This window comes from Cryptomeria japonica, chromosome 9, assembly GCF_030272615.1.
Source record: "Cryptomeria japonica chromosome 9, Sugi_1.0, whole genome shotgun sequence".
Classification (NCBI taxonomy): Eukaryota; Viridiplantae; Streptophyta; class Pinopsida; order Cupressales; family Cupressaceae; genus Cryptomeria; species Cryptomeria japonica.
Genome location: NC_081413.1, coordinates 181,379,399 through 181,402,425, shown reverse-complemented (window position 1 = coordinate 181,402,425; position 23,027 = coordinate 181,379,399). Strand labels below are relative to the sequence as shown.

The following is a 23,027-nucleotide window of genomic DNA, read 5'->3' as shown; positions in this document are numbered from 1 at the left end:
CCTTTAAAGTCCTCTTTGTTTTCTTTGAATATCTTAATTACTCCTTGTTCAATTAGGACCTTCTCTGTTGCTAAGCCTTTTTCAATGACGTCCTTGAAGGTGGACAAGCAAGCTTTCCTTAGATCATAACCAATGTCTTTGTTAACATTTTGGGTGAACATCTCTACCATTTGTTTTTGTGGAATTTCACAAGAGCATCTGCTGGCTAGATTTCTCCATCTTTGTAAAAATGATGAAAAAGATTCTCCATCCTTTTGTTTGGTGTTGCACAAAGTAGTGACTGATATGTTTGTCTCTATGTTGTATGAGAAATGTTGGATAAATGCCTCTGCTCAATCACCCCATGACTTAATTCCAGGTGGAAGTAGGGAGAACCATTCCATAGCTTGATCACCTAAGCTTTGTGGGAATAATCTCATCAAATATGTCTCTTTTTCTGCTACCTTAATGCAAGTTGTGAAAAATTGTCTTATATGTGCCTTAGGGTCCCCTTTTCCTCTGTACTTATCAAACTTAGGTGTCACAAAGTGTGTAGGAAATAGACGCATTGGAATGCTTTTGTCAAATGGATAGGGACATATGTCTCTCATTGTGTAAGTTGGCTTCGGTGTATTTATGTCCTCCATTTTCTTTTGTAAGACCTTGATTTGTTGTTCCAAATTATTCTTAGGTGGAGATCGACTTCTTGGACCATACCCCATGCCTAAACCACCGAGTGGAGGAGGAGCATGCTGCATATATGGATGATATTGATCATACACGTTCATATGGAGGAGGTCTATAGTGATGCTGCGTATATGGACCACTTGGTATAGAGTCATGGTGAGGAATGGAATATCTGCTTTGTCCATGTATACCATACTCTACAAGAATGTCATGAGTTTGTTCTAGTATGTTGTCCCCAAATTTGATGCGGGGTTTTCTTGTGTCAAAATTTTGAGCATGCCTTTGAATATCCAATTGCTTTGGTGGTTGATCCTTAGCATTGGCATGTGATTGAATATATTTTTCCACATAAGACTTCTATAATGGTCTGCGAAGGTGAGTATCATATGCTTGACCATGTGTGTATGGGACCTTTGGTTTTTAAAACAAAGAGGATGGTGATTCAGGTACAAGATGTGGTCCTCTATTGCCTCCACTATTAGGCCTCCTTTGATCCATGTTGAGGTGAGGTTGTTGCAAAGGTCGATTTTCCATTATTTGAGACATGTCAAAATCATGAGGGATCTTGGCTCCACTTTGTGCCATCACTTGTAAGAAGTATTGTCTATCTCTCCTCATTATTTCCTCAACCAATCGATTGAAACAGGGATCCATAATGGAGTCTTCCACTTTTGTTGAATGTGCTGAAATGTGTTCCATATTATCATTGTGTGTACCATTGTTGTTTGCAGTGTCCATGTTTTCAACATTTGGAATGTTTCTATAGGCATCCATGTCGGGTAATGTAGTATGATCAGAATTGAAAAAGATATCATTGTCATACTCATAGGAACTCATGTTTGTGGACTCTTGAACCTCTTTAGCTTCTCTCCTAGATTTTTGGGAATGAGTTTCAACCATGAACTAGGTATTGACCAAGATGTGTGAGACTAGATGAAAAATGGAAAGAGTATGGAAGACCAAGAGTTGGATGGAATGTAAATGAATATGAAGTTTACTTGCAATGTCCAAAGTGTAAGACCAAGTATGTATGTAGTAGAGTAGGTGTGGCTTCCAAAGAGATGATAGTTTCTCTTGATGAGGTAAGTTGACCTTGACTCTAAGTAAGACCAAATGAGACCCAAAAGTGATAGACCTTGATGAGGGACCACTTAGCAAAATGTTGTTGTATGTAGTGTGTTGACAAAGTATGATGAGAACAAGCAAGTGACCTTTTGACTCAAGTTTAGACAAATGTGAATGTAATGCAAGATGTAAAGCAATGGTGGACTTTGTGAGACCCAAAGACAAGTTGAATTCTAGATGAAAACCCAGAGAGATAACCTAGGAAGCTCAATAAGTCCGAAACTGATTGTTCTTGTTTGCTAGACTATAGAATTTTTTCAATTATGAGCACAGACGTACCTATATACTTCAAAAACGCGTTTAAATGACACAGACGTGGTTCTGTTAGACACATACGTGTTTCTAAGATTTTATAAATGCAATGTTGCTCAAAGGACATAGATGTGTTTCTGCCCTTCACAGTCGTGGTTAGATGACACAGACGTGGTTCTGTCAGACATACACGCGTTTTTGAAAACTTTGTGCAATTTTTCCAATCTGTGAAGTTGTTTTACTATGACCAAATCTGAATGTTTGACTATTTTTCGTGACAAGAGCACACAGTGTTGATGAGGACTCAATGTTTGTAAGTGTTTAGACCCAAAATGACTCAAAGAAAAGTGTGTTGTTTGATGTAAAATTATTTTGCATACACTTGAAGACACAAAAGACACAATGTTTTGATGTTTGGTCTTGAATGTTTGATTGTTCAAAAGAAGACAAGCACAATTATTATGGCTGGCCAGGACAATAGTTGTTGATCCCACATGAGGCTACACTATTCAAAGCGGATACTTAGATGCTTGACCCCACTGGCTCCACCCTTGGCACTCACTTCTCAGGGAAGCCAAGCATCAGTCCCCATGAAAACTCCTCATGGTGAACTTTGTATCTCTACTAAGAACCGTATGTGTGTGGGCTGCTCCACAGGTTCGACCTCCTACCCCAGCAACTAGAAATATTTTGGCTTCTAAAACAAAAAGGTGCTAGTAAGGGCATCCGCTCATGTGGCCATTCATGCAACACTTTCAACTCTGTAAATACAGAAGGCTCCCAGCCGGTAGGGGTTATGCCCTACAACTGATCAAATAAATTTGATCAAAAGGGTTTATGGGGAGACATAGTGTCGGTATGAACTAATTAGCACATGTTATCCATAGTTTTAACCATGAATATAGTTATTTATAGTGGTTCATAAGAGGTGGGTTTTCCTCGCTACCACTTGGGTCGTTCTCTCCTCACTAGTAGTCCTAATGACCACATGGGGAGACAAGCCCTCTAAAGATGAAACAAAAAGAGCCTATTGCCCAAGACACAAAAGACACTGGTTTAATTTTAGCGCACCAATTGAAGTGTTTGCTAGTCTATGAAAACAAGGCACACAATAAAGATCAAAAGAAGAATCCTTGTCAAGGTCCTGCAACAAAGATCTATTAGTAGTTTGGATTGTTTCAAATGATCACCCCTTCCTGCAAGCACACAAGTTAGGTAAATTTTAGATCCAAAATACTTTGTGAAATAGGGGCCTTTGACAAAATGATTTGCTTTCAAGACAAGCTGCACCAATTTTGTTAGCTAGATCTGAAGATGTTAGCTCAATATAAACTAGATCTGAAATTCAAATGACTAAAAACCGAATCAAAGAAACCAAAATGAAAAAACTGAACACAGATGTGGTTATCAATAACAGAAATGCTAGATAAATATGCAAACATGGTTAGACTTGACACAGACGCGGTTCCTAAACACAGACACATCTGGAGGCCTCATAGACGCGAATAGGGAACACAGACGCATTTCCTAGAATCTACAAAAAATTAAAATAATGTTGAAGTTGCAAACGCGATTCCAAATGTCACAAACGCGATAGAAAATCAAAAATGCAATCCAAAGGTGCGCAGACGCGAAAATGTCAAAATTTTGTCAGAAATGTCAGATCTGCAACTTCAAAAACACAAAATCTGCACAAAAGATGTTAAATGCAAAAGGGACAAGGGTCCCACCAGGCGTGCCAAAATGTATACGGTGAAAATGGATACAACAATAATAATATTGAAAGACTAAATGAATTCAACCACAAAACCCAAGCCTAACAACAACAAAAATCCACCATAACATATGAAGATTACCTAAGACAATGCAAATCAAATGAAATCACAAAGATTATACCATCACATGTCCAATAGGGTTTGAATCTCCATTGATCTTGCTTGATATATTTGCTCTCAAATTTTATGTGTGCACAAGAGCTCAACAAAGAACGGAAATGTGGATGTAAGTAGGATTGCATATGAAAGATCGAATGCTAGGATGCTTGATTAAAATGTATATGTCCAAGGGTTGATAATGAAGGAATCATCTCCTTATATAGAAGACACCATAAGAAATGGAGGGATAAGATTGAGAGGTTTAAAAGATAAATGGTCGGCTATGATTAGAGGGTAGGTAGAGAAAACAAGAAAATAATAAGAGGGTAGGTGTAGACACCTAAAATTGTCATGTCTAATTAAATAAATATTTTATTTATTTAATTATCTAAGCCTAATTCTTCTATTAATTAAATAAATCTTTATTTATTTAATTAATTCATTTATCCTCTTCTAGCCTTATTTCTCATTTAAATAAATACATTTATTTATTTAAATTATCCTTTTCCTAAATTAAATAAATATTTTTATTTATTTAATTATCCTACTTCTTCTATTTATTAAATAAATCTTTATTTATTTAATTAATTCATTAGCTTTTTCTACCCATGACACATGTCATTCATCTCTTAACATACACTACCTACCCCTTTCATTATTTTATTATTTCCTTTACCTACCCTCTAATCCTAGCCAACCTCCTTTTTACACCTCTCAATCTTATCCCTCCATTTCATATTGTGTCTTCTATTTAAGGAGATGCCTTCTTCATTATCAAACCCTAATGATCCTAATCATTCATTCCTAATCAATCATCCTAATCATTCATGCTAATCATCTTTTATGCAATTGACTACACTACGATCCTACTTGCAACCACATTCCGTTCTTTGTTGAGCTCTTGTGCATATAAAATCTGAGAGCAAATATATCAAGCAAGATCAATGGAGATAGGAAGAATGGAGATCAAAACCCTATTGGACATGTGATGGTATAATCTTTGTGATTTCATTTGATTTGCATTGTCTTAGGTAATCTTCATATGTTATGGTGGATCTTTGTTGTTGTTAGGCTAGGGTTTGGTGGTTGAATTCATTTAGCCTTTCAATATTGTTATTATTGTTATCCAGTAGGTAGTGTAGGAATTAAGAGATGAATGGCATGTGTCATAGGTAGAAAAGGTTAATGAATTAATTAAATAAATAAAGATTTATTTAATTAATAGAAGAAGTGAGATCAATTAAATATATAAGAGTATTTATTTAATTTAGGAAAAGGATAATTTAAATAAATAAATGTATTTATTTAAATGAGAAATAAGGCTAGATGAGGATAAGTGAATTAATTAAATAAATAAAGATTTAATTAATTAATAGAAGAATTAGGCTAAAGATAATTAAATAAATAAAATATTTATTTAATTAGAATGGACCATTTTAGGTGTCTACAATAACCAAGACAAGGAAAGTATTGTCGATATATCCAATTATTGCATATCTTCTTCTTGACTACTCCACCATTTTCACCAAATATTTATCTAAAATAGACCAAAAGGTTTAAGAAAACCTTTATGGGAATCCATCTAGTCCTAGAGCCTTGTTTGGGCTCATTTGAAAGATAGCTTTTCTCACCCAATCCTCTAATACAATTCTCATCAAAATAGCTTCTCTCATGTCCCATCCTCTAATACAAGTTTCATCAAAAAAAATTTCTATGTCTCATCATTTTTTGCTAAAAGGTTGCTTACAATTTATTGTCTATTGGTTAACATTTTGTTTTCATCTTTGTTGTGAGTATTTATTAAATGGTTGACTAATTCTACCCTAATTGCCTTAACGCCAATCCGAATTCTCCCATCTTGATCTTTAATCTTTGTGATGTTATTTCTACTACACTTCATTCTAGTATATTGGTGAAAAAACTTTCTATTTCTATCACCCTCATTTAACCAACATGCCCTCAATTTTTGTCTCTATAAAACCTCCTCTCTTGATAATATCTCCTCATAATATTTTCATAAGGCCTTCTCTCTAATACATATCTATACATTCATTCCTTCCTTTATTACTATTTCATTTCTAGGATTTCCCATTCTTCCTCCAATTTACCTTTCTCTTCAAAATATTTGGAAAGTACCTCAGTTTCCATTCCTTTAGTTGAGATTTTCAATGACCCAATTTCCTCTACAATTGATAATATTTTGAGTTAAAGACCACAAGGACCCCTTCCAACCATTCTTCCATTCTTTCCCATAGTTATTTGTCTCTAAGCCACATACACTCAAATTTTAAATTGCATCTCTCTGGGGTAACATTAGACAATAATTACAAGAGGATAGGAAACTAGTCTAATCTTGTTAGTTGCATTATAGTTGAGTTATAAGTATTGTTGATCTTCTCCCAATTCCCTACCTAGAAGAATTTACCAAAATTCTCTATAATTCTTGTGGAACTAGTCCTTCTATTTGTCCATGTGAAAGTTCCATTTCATGGGCAGCCTCTTGTAGTTGGTTGTTGTTGACAAAAGTTATGAAAAATAGGTTGATGTTGGGTCAAATGCACCATTCCACCCTATTTTTCTATCCAATTAGAGTGGCATTAAAATATCCCATAATGAGTAGCTTCACCTCCTTTAGGCTTTGGATAGCTTCTAATATCTACCTTCAAACCAATTTCTTATTGGAAATTCCAAGAGGTGCATAGATACCAACCATGTAAATAGTGACACGGTGAATTGATTTTGATTTTGACTAATTTCAAGTTAGTGTCCAAAATGATCCCTTATATATTTGTCTTGTTGGGATTCCACAGGATCCCTAACTCCCCAAAGGAACTATTTGCCTCAATGAACAAGCCACTCCATTGCTTCCATTTCAGCATTATAGACTTTATACTATCATTATAATGTTTTGTTTCTTGTAGCAAGATAATATCAACTTCTATCAAATCAAATTGTCTTTTGATTGGACATCTTTTATTAGGGGCATTAAGGCCCTTAAAATTTTACATTAGGGCCCTCATGTTGACCACAGAAGGGATATTCCCTTCCCTAATCTTAGTTTCATTTTCTAATTTCTATTTTCTACAATCTCCAGCATGACTCTATTTGATTTTCTTCCTTTCTCCATTTTGTTGCCAATATTAGGTTTTTCCTTTGTTGAATTCCTTTGACTAATTTTCCTGGTGTCTAGGATCCCCTTATCAAATTTTTCAAAGACACTCTCTTTTCTTTCCTTTGTCTGCAATGCCTCGCCATTTGTCTCCTCTTTGGGAGGGGTTTTCTCCTTATCTATTATCCAAGATATATATAGAGGCCTCAACTAATCTTAAGGTAGGGTAGTTTCTAGTTCTACATTCCTCTCCCCCTAACATCCAACCTCCTCCACCTTTTCTTGTAAAACTTTTGAGGCTCTAATTTCCTAATTGCCTTCTAATATAGGGTTTTGTATTCCTTGAGAGATAGTGGCATGGGTTGTGAAGTTCTTTCACTTTAGTATTAATCCCTTGCCTCACAACACCTCCTTCTAAATTACCATCGGACATACTCTTTTCTCCAAGAGCATGTTGGCCTTCCTTATAAAAACCTTCATCTTCCCACTCGGTAATTACCTTAGTTGAGGGTTCTCCAACCTGCCTATATCCCAAGGGTGTTACATTTACTTCATTGATCTCTACTTCTTGGCTTAAATTAAGGTATCCTTGAACCATATCTTTGTTGGTTTTGCAACACTCTTCCTCAACGTGCCCTTTACTATTGTAATTTTGGAAAACCTCCTCTACCTCCTCAATTTTAATTTTTTGGTGCCATACACCTAGAGAAGATATGATTTCCAACTCTATAGATAAGTGTAGGGAGGGTTTAATTTTGGTGCAAGTCCTTGCATACATATTGTAATCTTTGTCTGCTATGAATCCATCTAACTTCAAAAAGAATCCTATCTTATTTATGATCTCCTCAAGGGTATCTTGTACTCAATATTCCATTGGTAAGTTGTACAACTTGATTTACACTAGGATATCATAAATTTCTTCTCTCAGTGGGTTAAAATTTCCCTCTCGAATGTTAATAGAGAAACCTTTTCCTCCTATCATGTACAACCCTTGATTCAAAATTTATCTTTTTTTCCTACTCAAAGGGCATTGAATTAGGAAAAAGCCATTTGTTGACATCTTTAAGGAGAAATATTTATCTAGTTTGCTTCACACCATTTTATAGCTCTAACTAGGGCCAACCACTCCCCAAAATATTTCATGAAAAATGCTTTCTCCTTCAATTCCGCAGTTGATTTTGTTACTCCTTCCCCATCCAAAGACAAAACACAACATCTATTTGAGGATCTAGGGTTACATGGGATATTTTGTGCACCTATGGCGGGGGAGACTACTCCTTTTATTTACATGACTCACATCTTATTTGCATTTGTCTCCTATTAAGAAAGATTTTGCACTTCCTTCTCTCTTTGTCTAAAACCATCATGTGGTTTCTAGGGTTTCTTGGCCTCCCTCCATTGTGGTTTATAAAGGAAAATTTTATTTTATTAAATTTTATGTATTCCTCCCATCCCTAGCCATTCAATCTCCTAAAGATATTAATCCATGCATTAGGTTTGAAAGGATCTACTTGCCATCTTCCTTGCTCTTTGTGATTTTCCAACCAACTGAAATTCTTCCCATGTCGATCTCACTCGATTTTCCAACCAACTTATATAACTTATATTATTATAATACATAGCATTTAAAAAAATTATACAATAATCAATATCATTTTAAGAAACATGATATGTTTAAAGAATAGGTCTACATAGCCATGGCAATGAAAACCTCATGTTGCTATGTTTCTACTTGATCTAGGATATCTAGTTATAATGAGCTTTTTTATATCAAAGTGGAGATCCTCAAGCTCCCTCATCATTCGTGTTCAAGCTTGATTTACCAGTCCCTATTTCCCTCTACCTTTTTGCTTTCCTATGTCTATTCCCATCAACTGAATCAAGCTTTCCTTATGTATGTAAAGGATTTTATCTCTATAAATTCATATGTGCGCCATTAGATTTTTCTTTTAAGTCTAAAAGTCCTTTAAAATTTTATGTTGACCAAAGCGAGCAGTGGCTTGTCACCATTTAAACTTGCAAGATTGCTTAAACAGGTTGCCATTGGGATTCATTCTACATAACCTGCTGATGGATGTTCAATCCTATTTTATATTTTCTGGGTGTTTATTATTAAAGTGTAAGCCTAAGCAGGACGTGTCAAATGGTTCTCTCACATCGGCAGGTTCTATATTGAGTCTTTTCAATCTCTACGTATAATTTGCTTTATGAGTGTGGCATCCATGGAGATGATAAACACTAATTTGCTTTTATTAGGATAATAAAGAATAATGTCTTATTTTTATTGGTCGGGACCCTTTAATTTGGAGTCGACATTTCTTTCAATCAAGGAAAAATTCAATTGCACATTGTATATAGGTACAGGGAAGCAATCTTGGAAGGCATTTTACAAATGCAGGTGCTTGTGGTACAAGGTTGATTTAGAGATACAAGATTTCCACAGTTTAGGATGTTAGAAGAGAGTTTTTGGAAGCATGTTTATCTAGTTCAAAATACATATATAGTAATTTAGAATATATATGTATTTTATATATCAATTTTGAGTGTTTAATTGTCGTTAACTTGATCATAAATGATGGTAAGTATATTAATTCAAAATGTCAAAGTATTTATCAATTTCTACACTATCAATCACTTGATCACATGATAATAAGAGTACTACAATTGCTTCAATATACAAAGGTCTTAAAGAGTACAAAATACTTTCTAAAATATTGACTAATATACTACATTAAAAAAAACTGATAATTATTTAAGTTTTTATCTTGTCTAAACATTACTAAACAAAATATATACATTTTAAAACTTAAATTTAACCTTTTTCCTTTATTGTATGTTGGAGGTGAACTTTTAAGTGGAACTTCCACTTTTTTTTAACAATATCAATACCTTCACACTTCACATCATAAAATGAATAGGTAACATTTTAAGTCTACAAGATTGTGAATATTGGATGCATGGCCACAACTTGTAATTTTTTTGTTTGATTGCACTCAACTACTCATTTTTCTTTTTGTTTTTAATTCCATTGATCTTTGCAATGTAGAAGAAAGTAAACATATTGCAACTTTCCTAACTTGCATATTAGGTTTGCCCTTCCACTTTCTCAGATTTATTTGTGGACTTTTGTTTTTAAAATGTGAAATTAATTTTCAATTGTTTAATCAATCTCTCTCTCTCTCTCTCTCTCTCTCTCTCTCTCTCTCTCTCTCTCTCTCTCTCTCTCTCTCTCTCTCTCTCTCTCTCTCTCTCACACACACACACACACACACACACACACACACACACACAAAATTAACCTTTTACTTAATTTTAATTAGTTTTTATTATAATTATGAACATATAATCCAAAAGATTTTGACTAACGACTCTACAAAACCTTCTTTTAATGTTATAACAATTGCGTTATGATTTTACAAGCTCATCAATCAGACAATTTAATGAATCATAAAATGAAAATCTAGAAAATTTATTAAGATAGTGCTTTAAAATTAATCTTTGACCACTTGTGCAATTTAAAAATAATTGCAATTTTATGTTTGCAACTATATTACAACTACACTTTGACTCAATGTTATCTTTTATTGCATCTTCTCAAACACCTTGCAACTTCATGAAGTTATGAAACAAAAGGAGAATGAAGGTGCCAAAATGTACCTCAAAATGATATCCCTATCAAACTATATCGAAACCCTATATTTCTACCACTACGATTTGGTCAACATCTAAATAATTTTCATACAAATTATGAAAATCATAATATTTTTCAATTTGACTTGCAATATTGTCACTTATGATTGATGTTTGATAAGTTTGGCTTGATAAATAATTCAACATTACAAAATGATAGAAAGCATTTGTGAACAAGACTTAATGACATAGACATCAATATTTTCAACTTGACCAAACTAAAATCATGAAGAAACTCTCACATACAACATGTAAAACTTAACATTTACAAAGATGACTTAAGAATACATATCATTTTAATAAACATAAAAAAAAAAAATTAGAAAAATTAAAGTTAAAAAAAAGGGAATAACACACATTTTATATAAGTTGATATGTTTAACTAATCAATCTACATAGGCTTGGTAGTGTAAACTCGTGTTTTTATATCTCTATTTGATCTTGAATTTACAGTCATAATGGAGATCCTTCGAGCTCTCTCATCATTCGTGTTCCAAGCTTGTTTTATCACACTCCCTATTTCCCTCTACCTTTTGCTTTGTTATGTTCAGTCCCATCAACTGAATGAAGCTTCCCGTACATAAACCATTTTATTTCCGTGCATCTGTATGTGGGCCATTGGGAGGAGATGATAAACCCTAATTTACCTTTATCAGGATAACAAATAATAATTGATTCTAATTTTAGCGGTCGAAATCGTTTTATTCTCAGTCGGCAGGTATCTTGACAGAGAAGAAATTCAATTTTACATATAAGCGGTAAACAAAAGGCATAATGGACATAAATAAGAATAGCTTCAAGTTATATGTCCACTGGTTTATATGTCTAGATAGAGCTCTTCATTAAGAAAGTCATTCAAATTGAGGGTAATTTTGTTTGAGAGGGAATTAGATAAGGCTGTTAAAGATACTACAACCACAGAAATCATATGGTTCGAGGATTATTTAAAAGATGACAAGCATGCAAGTACTTGTTCAAATTCAAAGTGTGAATGTTTTTTTCTAAATAGTAGGGAAAAAAAAATTGCGCCTTTTACTATGCATAAATTTAAATTTGAATTGGTTCTTTTCAGAAATTTATTTGTAGAAACATGATATTGTAAATGGTAAACTATTGGAAATTAAAGGTTGGATTCAATTAGTTTAGTTGTTCTCTTGTCAATTTTGAATTTTGATTATTTAAAATAAATGCAATTGCTTGTTTAATATATTTTTGCATGTTCATGGAGTACTCGATCAATTTAGGCAAATACTTTGGATCACTAGTATTCTGTTGATTGTAAGGAACTTTGCACGGTTATCTTAAAAATTCATGTTTTTTATTAGATAAGTAGGGAAAAGGCCATGATCCCAAAAGTCACATTAAGATATCAAAAGACTAGACCTAAAAACCCATGCAAGCCTAAACCAAGATAAAAAATGGCCTGTAGGCCAAAAATAGCTACAACTAAAAATATAAGATGAGGCACGCAGGCCACAGATAACTACTAAAACTAGAAATATAAAAAGAGGCATACAAGCCAAATACTAGCATAATAGCAAACATGTAGGCTGGAGAAAACCATTTGATCAAAAAGAAAACTACAAAGAAACAACAACAAAAATAGTAGAACCCAAATCATCCAAAAGAGCCTTTAGTAAGATTCCAATTGTCCTTGAGGGAGTCAAAGGACTCCATCCAATCTTCTTTCATCTTCTTTTTGCCTTTCCCAGAATCCTTAGGCTCATTATTCTTATTTTGTTTCCTTTCTTGCTTATTTATCTTCGACTACCCTAAAACAACTCTCATTAAAACTTTATGCATGGTACCATTAGTCACCAAAATTACGCTATTAAAGGCTTGCTCCATCTTGTTGAATTTCTCTACATGGTTAGATGGATCTACCATAGACTCTAGGGATGAAATACAAACATGCAGATCATCAAGTTGAACCCTAGGATCATTGATTTCCTCAATACTATTATCAATGCAAATATCACGGACTTACTTTTCAAACTCAACTTTAGTCCCATTATCCATCTCATCCTCAACCTTGTTATGATCTTCATCCTCCTCCCCAATATTAACCTTGGCCTCATCATCAACATTTTCCTCCTCATCTTTATCCTCTTCACTAATACATCTAAAACAATCCTCCTCTATACCCTTGTTTCCTTCCTCCTCCTAATGAGAGCTTTCCCGAAGGCTCTCTTCATCCTTTTGGGGATTAAACTCCTCATCCTCCTCAAACACAATTTATTTCCCTTTACAATCAAATATTTCACCTTGGGAAGCAACATTAGAAGGTCTTGTTGATCTTCTTTTTTGTGAATGTAAATATATATTTTCCTACTTCGCCACCTCCATCAAGAATATCTATACTACCTTCCCTCAAACCCAAGCCCAAGTTATAATTTAGCTTCCTCTATTTTGTTGAAATAGGGTTATGAAAAGAGGGAGTTTTCCTTTCTTTAGGGATTATTTTCAATAATTCCTTTGGTATGGATGGGGTAGATGGAACATCACCACCAATCTACACAGTGTCTTTCTCTATTTTAGCTTTTTCTCCATCCAAAAGTTTGAATTTCATCATTGTTATGGTTTTGAGTAGTAGTATGAGGCTTACTCTCTATCAATTTAATCTTCACAGATCTCTATTTTAGACTAGGGTTGGAGTGAGGAATAGTGGCAAGGGTGTACTTGTATAAGGTCATTATGAGACCTTGGTCAAAAGGATGGGGAGTAGTAGTAGTAGTAGTAGTAGTAATGCATTTTTGGAGTGAGAATAACAAATAAAAAGGAAGAAGAAAATGTTTACTATGCTTTATATAATTCTAAATGGAGAAGTAGTATCCGTGAATAGCCATGGATCATCCCTCTAAGGTAAAATACTTCATAACATGCAAACTTACCAATCCCCGCAAAGCAAGAAGATTAGCTCCATTGAAACCATTTTGGAAGCACTTTGCCTTTTCACCCTCCCTAAAGAAGTTGTCATTGAACCTTTGATATTTCACATTGCTTCTTCTAGCCACTTTGAAACAAACGCATTCCAAAACCATCACTTTGGCAATCATCATAGGGATCACAGAGAAATGCAAATTCAAAATCATGACCACCACCTACCCAAGAATTGTAGAACTTAGAAGGGAGATGGTTGTTATACAATTTCATTGCCAAGAAAACTTGGGTATGAGGCTAGCATTGTCAAAGATTTTCCACAACTCAATATTTTTTTGAAGCACCTCACAAGAAATGAGTTTTGAATGTTTCTTAGGCCCTCCCATCTTACCATTACGATCAATTTTCCTCTCCAAGATCCTCAGTACCCAACAACAAACCTATGATCACAATGGCCTAGCGGGAATTTAAACCTTGTTAGTCACAACAACAACAACAACAACAACAACACCATTTCACCAACAAGCTATGGGATGAACCCCAAAATTATGAATTTATTACCTTCAACTACAAGTTCACATTAATGTTGTTCACTTCAATAAAAATTTCTTATATAAAAAAAAAACCTCATAACAATTTAGAATTAACAATGATCTATAATTTTAATTGAATTAACAATGATCTATAATTTTAATATTAAAAGTTGAAAATAGATAACATTCTTTACCTTAATTCTATTTTAAAAAGAGATAAAAAATCTATAAACACAAATTAAGATGAATAAAATTTATATATTTTTTCAACTGTCCTTACTTTTATTGTAAGATAAAAAATGAAAAAACATGTCACCCATATGAATTAAATGTAAATTAAAAGACAATGAAATTTTCAAAATCCATTCAAATGTACAAAATATATACTACAGCCATGAAATTTCCAAAAATCCATAAAAATGTATAAAATGTATACTACAGCCATGAAATTTCCAACAATAGTATGTATTTTCCTTCCTACGCCACTCAACTAAAACTATTCACATAACAATGTTCTGACCGATTGCATTAGGTCACGGCCGATTATTATGCCCTGCGCAGTCCATCACTAGGCAATATAATAATGAATTTATTAGATGGCCGAGTCAGTCCAGATAGAATACAGAGGATCCAGTAAATCAGTATCATCAAATTCGTAAGTTGGGCGTGGAGGCGTGAGGAGGAGTGCCTCCGCCATATCCATCCACATATTGGGCGACTGCATCAACAAATCCTTCAAGGGATCCACCTCACTTGAATGCATTGTGAACTCCACATTGCTCAATTCAGAGCAAACTTGAGTGTTAATTTCTTCTTCAGGACCTGGTAAAGCTTGAACTTGGCCATCCGAAGGGAGAGCAGAAAATAGAAGTGGTCCGTGCGGTTCAAATGTTCGGGCAGCCCGAGAAGCAGCTGACTGAATGTCCCGAGAGGCAGAGGAAAGAGGGCGAGGCAGCGTGTGTACAGCGTGAGGAAAATTAAGAATGGCGGAGCTGCCCTTCAAATAGAGGGCAGCCACATCGTAAGCCCGAGCGGCCATTTGTGGATTGTCATATGACCCCAGCCATATCCTCCTCTTCTTCTTTGGCTCCCGAATTTCAGACACCCATTTCCCCCAACTCCGCCGACGCACTCCAATGTACTTCAACTCCTTTCTCTCTTCTCTTCTCTTCAAGGCCTCCCTTCCTTTCTCACTCACCGAATTCATACCGTTCTCAATTACTCGTTTACGCTTCAACAATGTCTTGAAATTGAACTTGAAATCGAAAAATTGCCTGTGTAACAAGTGTCCATAGACGCTACAATTATAAGGCGAATATTGTCGTGTGCGAGTAGTGTTCACAGCTGGAGCGCATGATTTAGTATAAACACGCTTCGGTATTCCTCTTTATCCATGCTGAACTTGGCCAAAACTGGCAGTGAAAGCGCTTGGTTCAGAAGTTCCTCGCCTTTGAAACTTCAAGAACGTGCGTTTATTTCATTCAACAAATAAATCTGTAAAGCAGTTGGCAGAGATGCGTCACATCGACGTAGTACGAGGACTAAAGTATATATGGTGGTAATGAAATTGACGGTTTCAAACTTTCAGGGGTCAAGGTATTGCGCATTTCTCATCCACAAACGTCAATGCGAATTAACTACATAAATCCAGTGGCTTTGCACTAAGTTTGTTATTAATCTTCAATTAGGTGAAGAGTACCAATAGCTCTCATAGTTCTAATAGCTGTCATCTTATTGTCATAGGGATTCTTAATAGCTGTCATAGTGAAAAATACCATTAATAAATTTGTTTTATATCAATAGTCGATTATTTTTTGTAATTTTTTGTTCATAATTGGTCTATTTGTGCACCACTATTGGAACATTTGTGCAAAACTATTGTGACATTTGTTCACAAATACTGGCGATTTTGAGTGGACGGTTACTCGAACATCTTTAGTTAGGTATTAGGCGACACTTTGAAATGTGTACTTTTTGACCTTTGGTGCACATAGCTGATTCCACGAGCCCGGGGGGCATGTTACGTATAGAATTTCGTTGGGCTTTACTGATTCCACAGCGTGCATCATTACTACCAAGAAGCTAGATCAATAGCTATAAGCATTACGTCGCATACAAAAACAACTATAAAAAAAAAAAATCAAAATCCAATGTACCATGTAGAATCTATGAATACACAAAATTATCTATGACGGCTATTGATGCTCTTCCCCTAATGCAAGTGGAATTTGTCTGATCATTTTGAAGTAGAAAGAAGTTCCCAATCCGACCAAATATCAGTTCACAATTAATTGGCCTCATCAAGTTACAGCAAGGCGAGCCAATCCTTAACGCGTTGTACGTCGAATGACGCATTCACCTCCTGTTTGACAGCTCTGAGCCGTCAGCTTCATGAACATTTTACAGAGTATTTAGTATCCACGTCACAGAGTATTTAAGCTCAATTTATATTTAATCCTAGTGTAATATAAGAGTCAGAGAAAAGGAGCAATAATGGAGGCAAGTAGGCAGTGGGGACACATTTTAAATTGATAAGATGAAAATATTACAGGAATACGACCGTCAAATATAAAAAATCGATATTATCATGCTATAAAATCTCTACCGTTGGGAACTTTGTGAATTTATTTTATGGAAGCTTAACCAGAGCGATCTTCTGCTGTGTGTCAACTGAAATTCAATGGATAGCATTTTTTTTTAAAGTACTACGCAGAGTGAATCCGTACAATGGCGGGAACTTTTGTCGGCAACTTTTTTAATGCTTTTAACTGAATCGTACCTCTCTGTGGATATCTGGCTTCAGTCAATTCTTGTTGGAACTGGTTCGGATTGACAAGAAAGATGTTTTTTCCAATTTTGAGATTTGTCTTCATAGTTTTTTACTTAAATATATTTGATTCATCTGAGTTTAAAGCATGAATTATATTCTTTTGTATTGAATATTATCGAAATGGAACATCTAATTTGTTAATTACAAATAAAGGTGACATTGAAATAATTCAAATATATAGTTTTTAAGAATAGTAATTTATATTTATTATGTAGAAAGGTCTTATACAATGACATTAAAAGGAAGAATGTTATCATATATATAAAATCAGAACATAATCAATATTAAAAAATAAAAAAGTTCAGAAAACTTAGGTTCCATTTAGAACTATTCACACTTGGATTCACACCTCTCTCTTTCTTGATGATGATATTTCTTTCATGGAACACTAGGGGTATGGGTAACACCTCTCATCAAAAAGTCGTTTGAGAAATTATCCTAATTCATAAGCTTGATATTATTTGTACATGAATCATAGTCTAACAAGTAGATACTCAAGTGAAGAATGATTTTTTACAATTTGTTCATGAGTCATAGTCTAACAAGTAGATACTTAAAGCATGAATTATCTTGGTCTTGTTTAAGAGGTTCACCTTTGCATGTAATTACTTAGTAGATAACTTTTCTATAGTTGAAGAAATTTAATAAGTTAATATTGGGTTTTCCCATCCTTCAATAATCATTTCACTTGTTTCTATAGGAAGGTCTTTGAACATTATCAACTTATTTTTCTTCTGCACTTGTTTCACATCCTTATAATTCCCAAATTTTTATTACTATCTCCTTTCATAATCTCACACTTTTACCACATTGTTTAAATATTTTACAATAAAATATAGAGTTTTTAATTTTATAATACAAATTAATAAACCCTTGATTTTATCATTGATCTTATCACTTTTAGGTTTGACAAATAAGGGCCCGAATGAGGTGTGTGACTAAACAATTTAGACATTGGATCCTCTATACATCTACACCATAGTTAAGCACTTCTACTTCAAAGCCTTCCTTCTTTATGATGTGAAAGGTCAATCTATTTAAGATGCTTAATAAACTTACCTTATGTGAACTTATAATACAAATAAATTATTATTATAATTTGCATAAGTTAGTAGCAATAATGCATAAATTGGCAATAACAAAATCACAACATGACATAGGATTTATGTGGAGAAACCCTGGCAAGAAAAAACTACACCAAGAAGAAAGGTCAAGATTTAATTAGTTCAATAGCTAGTAGAATGACTAAGAATTATCCAAATTTGAATAATTTTTTAGAATTTTGGGGTTTATATCTATAGATGTGCACTACTCACAAATGTTTGGATGTACATGATGTAATAAATGCAAATTGTATGGGAGGGTGTGTGAGTGTAGATAAGAAATGGATAAATATGTAAGAAAATTTGTAGATAAGGATGGGATAGGTGAAAGCTAGAGGTATAGACTTTACTTTACATGAAATTATGACATTTGTAGATATATGATTGTATTAAGGAATTCTTTTAGAAAAAGCATAAAATTATATAGAAATTGACATCTAAAATGCTTATTTTACAATCAATAAAACAACTAAATAAACATTAATACTCCAACGATTTAACCTAAATTTGAAGATCAATTTTATCTAAGAAAGTAATTCTATGTTTTACAATTATCTATCTCAACTACCTCTCTTTTTTATGGAGGATTTGATACAAACCCATAGACGTGTAGCTTTCCGATATGGGAGCATGATGTTGGTGTTGGAAATAAGCCACATCTGGACTAACGATGGACTCATCCAAGAGGGGCCAGTAGCTCAGTGGTAGAGCACTCTAGCAGCATATGGAAGGTCCTAGGTTCGAATCCTAGTTGGTCCATGTCTCAACATGGTATCAGAGCCAAGTCCAAGCTAGGAGCCCCAAGCACACGAGAGGTGTGGCTTAAGGGGGGGTGTTGGTGTTGGAAATAAGCCACACCCAGACCGACAATGGACTGGTCCAAGAGGGGCCAGTAGCTCAGTGGTAGAACACTCCAGCAGTGTATGGAAGGTCCTAGGTTCGAATCCTAGCTGGTCCATGTCTCAACACATGAGCCATAGCTTAAACTTCTATGACTGAGAGCCAAGGACTGAGGGTTATCCATTCCATCAAATTTGTCTAGGATAGAACCCTGACATCCTCCCTTACGATGTCAAAGCCTTGCACTCGACAAGACTTCATAATAATCTTCCTGAAATATTTAATCCAAATCATTTATTTTATGAATACAACAATTCTAATGGTGGTGGGTCATGCAATGTTGTTGACCCATTTTCTGGTTTTCAGCAACCTTTAACCGTGTCTCCCGGAACCCTGTACTTATTTTCAGCTTTGACAGAATTAAGAAATATATACTTCGTTTAATGGTGAAAAAAGCATGGACCCATATGAACATCATCTGTCCCGTACAAGACAGACTTGTTCAGTCCCTTGATAAAAGACGGTGCAAATATACAAACTTTCATGTCGTCCAATTCCAGCCAGGCCACACATAAACGCGTTGTACGGTATTCGAACCCCACGCCGGTGGCACTGTTACTACTTTGAACTTTGAACTTATCAACTTTATGCAAACACGAACATTCCATAGGCATTCATCTTTTCAGATTTATTGCCTACAGCTCGAAAGTTACCAATCACACGTTGCTGAAAGCCTGTTATAATTTAAAAAAATCGTTTTCTATCGCGTTCTCGATGGAGGATATACGGAGCGCGTACTGATAATGATCTGCATTCCAGCTAATGTGATCGTTCCTCGGCCACAAGAATTTCGCTATATTAATGGCCTTTCGCGAACTGAAAAGCTCTGGCTGTTAAAAGACGAAATAATCATTGAAGCTTAGCTCAATAAGCGCATGGTATCAGTCCAAGTCGTTGAAGCTGGAGTTCAAGTTCGAATCTTCAGTGTGACAGATAAAAGAGAAGTCTTGAATGGTGATTTGGGTCTTTTACTTGTTAGCTTTCAGTAAGAATTTCAAAAGTTATTTGTCTAAATTTTATTATTCTGAAAGTGCTTTATTGATCTCGTAATTCAGTGAGTCAGTTTGAGCTATACTTGTAGTCTAATCCATCAGGAACATATAGAAAAAGAAAAACCGATTGGAGTGATGAATTCAGGGAGTGGGAGAAAAGCAATCGATGATTCGGGTAAAAGAGGAGAAGAGAGAAAGGAATTGAAGTACATAGGGGTGCGTCGTAGGAGTTGGGGGAAATGGGTGTCTGAAATTCGGGAGCCAAAGAAAAAGAGGAGAATATGGCTTGGGTCATATGATAATCCACACGTGGCCGCTAGAGCTTATGATGCCGCTGCCCTGTCTTTAAAGGGGAGCTCCGCCATGCTCAATTTCCCTCACGCTGTGAATACGTTGCCTCGCCCGATTTCATCTCATTCTCAAGACATCCAGTCGGCTGCTTCGCAGGCTGCGAGATCATTTGATGAGCACAAAATACTTCTGTTTTCTGATCCTCAGTCTTCATACTCCCAAGCCCAATCTTCAGATCCCCCAAAAGAAGGAATTGATAGAGAAATTTGCTGTGAATCGGGCAATGGTGAAGCTCAACAGGCTGATAGAATGCAGTCAATGGGTGAAGTGGGTGGGTGGGAAGATTTAATGGTGGAATCGCCGAACATGGTGCTGAATATGGCGGAGGCTCTTCTTGTGACGCCCCCTCGAATGCATGAATATGATGATGAGAGTGAATCAGTGGAACCACTTTACTCGCTCTGGAATGACTGAGCGAGACTGATTTTACAGTGTCTTTTTCTAATTAAAGTTTCTGCAAATTCAGCTAACAGCGCGCTGGAACATATTTTGCTTTAGCAGTAAATTGTGGCGTGGAATAGGTCGATCCATTCAATTCAAATGGTCGAGAGGAAGAAATAAACAGTCTGCCGATTTTAATTGTGTTTTATGACCCAAAAAATATGTATAAATACAGTTATACGGCCGCCAAATTTAACGTAAACTGCCTTGTTGTAAAGCACTTCACTGATATTTATTTAATGTGAAAAGTTATATTTTGTCTCTTGTGATCTTTCATTGTGTTGAATGATATGGTTCTATGAAGTTATTCAGTTCTTCAACTTTTGAATTCTGTGGTTGTGTATAAGTTTTTTATTATGGAGGTCCAGATCTGTGAGCATGATAGCCCAGCAAGGGCACTGGGGCACAATCTCGCCCTCATCCCTTATAATGTCAGAAGCCTTGCACTCAACAAGACTTGATCCTTGGTGGGCTCATTTGGAACCATTCAACTTCACCAGTAGACCAAGGGCCCATTGACTTAAATCTTAGATTGAGATATTATAGTTTTTGTATTTTACTATCAATAAAATGAATCTTATTTAAGAGACATTATTCTTTTTTTTTTCTCATTTAAAATTATTTATACAAATTATTTTCAAATACAATTTTTAGAATTAAAATCTGGATTATTCTTCTTTTTATGAGGTAAAATAATTCATATAATTTATTTTTCAACTAAATTTTTAGATTAAATTAAATTTATATAATTTGAAAATTTAAATAATTGAACGGTAAGAGAATGTTGTTTCTAGATTCAGATGTGTTCAAGATTTTTGCATCAACATTTTGAATCACATTTTGTGATCCATCATCAGGATGTTGGCTCTACTCATCTTAATGATGGATCAATGAGTGTGATCTGAAACGTTGATGCAAAAATTTTGAACTCAATTGAATCCAAAATCTACAAACAACATTCTCGTGATATTATAGATTGTGGAAATTTCTTATCACCAATTGAACATTATTAATACAATTTTATATAAAAAAATATATATTAGTATTAATTGATAGTTAGAACTAGTGTTGTTCTTGTCACCAAGATTCAAATCTCACGAAATGTTATTGTTGACTATTATGTAAGGGATGACAATTCATAACTCCAAATTAAAAACATTTATCCCTCTTAAAATTAAAATGCCTAAATTTATGTAACTATTAATTGACCTCAATTTTTTTTTTTTTTTTAAAACAGTTTTCCCTTCCTTTTATATTTCATTTCAATTTTTATGTCCAAATTCTAATACTTCAAAAATTCACATTTTATAAGTTAATTAAAATTAGTTGGCAACCATTCACTTTATTTATTTTCTTAAAAGTGCCTACTTTCAAAACAATTATTTTCAAACCGTTGGCTTTTGGGATGTCCTTTCCCAATTTTTTAAGTCATTCTTTACATCATTGCCAAAATCTATGCGGCCCATGAAGTCTATTTGCTTTTTAACCCACAGTTTTGGACTTTGTCGAGTTTTCTAATGTTTGACTATCTAGAAATGATGTCATATCATGCTATTTATTCAACAAAGGAAATCAAATATATAATAAAATTGTGAGATAGTTTTTTTTTTTTTTTTTTACAATTTAAAACAAAACAAAAAGATTATATATTTGTGTATAAATACTATTTACTCACATGAGTAATAGATATTAAACATCCACAAATTTTAATAAATGGTTAAAAAAAAATTAAATGGAAGTTTATGATTTAAACAACATTTTCAAAAATTATTGGTTCATTATATTTATATGTGAGTGAATGAACGAATGATAAGTATTATAATATTATAATGATAAGTATTATGAAAAGTGAAAGCATTTTTTAATGAATAAGTCTATTTTAATTTTATAATTAACTAGAAAGATAATATTATATAATATCTACAAAGAAAGGTCGATGATAAAATGGTACAACCTCAAAGAATATGTAACAAAAGATGAAGGAATGGGTATAAGACACAAATAGATAAATCAAATGAAAGATACAATTTACCTTTGCTGAGTGGAAGTAGAGGCACAAATAGATGAAAGAAATGAAAGATACAATAGGAGAAGGGTCTTTATCATCATGTTGTCCCCAAACATCATCAAGAGTAGAATTATCATCAAACAATTCCCATCTAGTGAGAGCTCTCCAAACATCAAGAGTGTCCTCCAAAGGTCATTGAACATCACTCAAAAAGGTGGCCAATTTAGTCAACGAAACTTGCTAGAGCTTGGCCAACAAAAAAAACCATACCAA

At 34.3% G+C, this 23,027-nt stretch overlaps 2 protein-coding genes across 2 annotated transcripts; one reads left to right on the top strand and one right to left on the bottom strand.

Moving 5' to 3' along the window:
• Positions 1-14,500: 14,500 nt before the first annotated feature.
• Positions 14,501-19,570, bottom strand: LOC131038667 (ethylene-responsive transcription factor ERF024). The gene is made up of 2 exons (XM_057971169.2): positions 19,401-19,570; positions 14,501-15,403 (listed from the first exon to the last, which is right to left on the bottom strand). The coding sequence occupies exons 1-2, from the start codon at positions 19,568-19,570 to the stop codon at positions 14,722-14,724; spliced, it is 852 nt and encodes a 283-aa protein (XP_057827152.1). The 3' UTR covers positions 14,501-14,721.
• A 155-nt stretch (positions 19,571-19,725) lies between these two features.
• LOC131038602 (ethylene-responsive transcription factor ERF024) lies at positions 19,726-21,015 on the top strand. Its single transcript, XM_057971092.2, has one exon. It carries the CDS (start codon positions 20,090-20,092, stop codon positions 20,717-20,719), a length of 630 nt encoding a protein of 209 aa, XP_057827075.1. The 5' UTR covers positions 19,726-20,089; the 3' UTR covers positions 20,720-21,015.
• Positions 21,016-23,027: the final 2,012 nt, after the last annotated feature.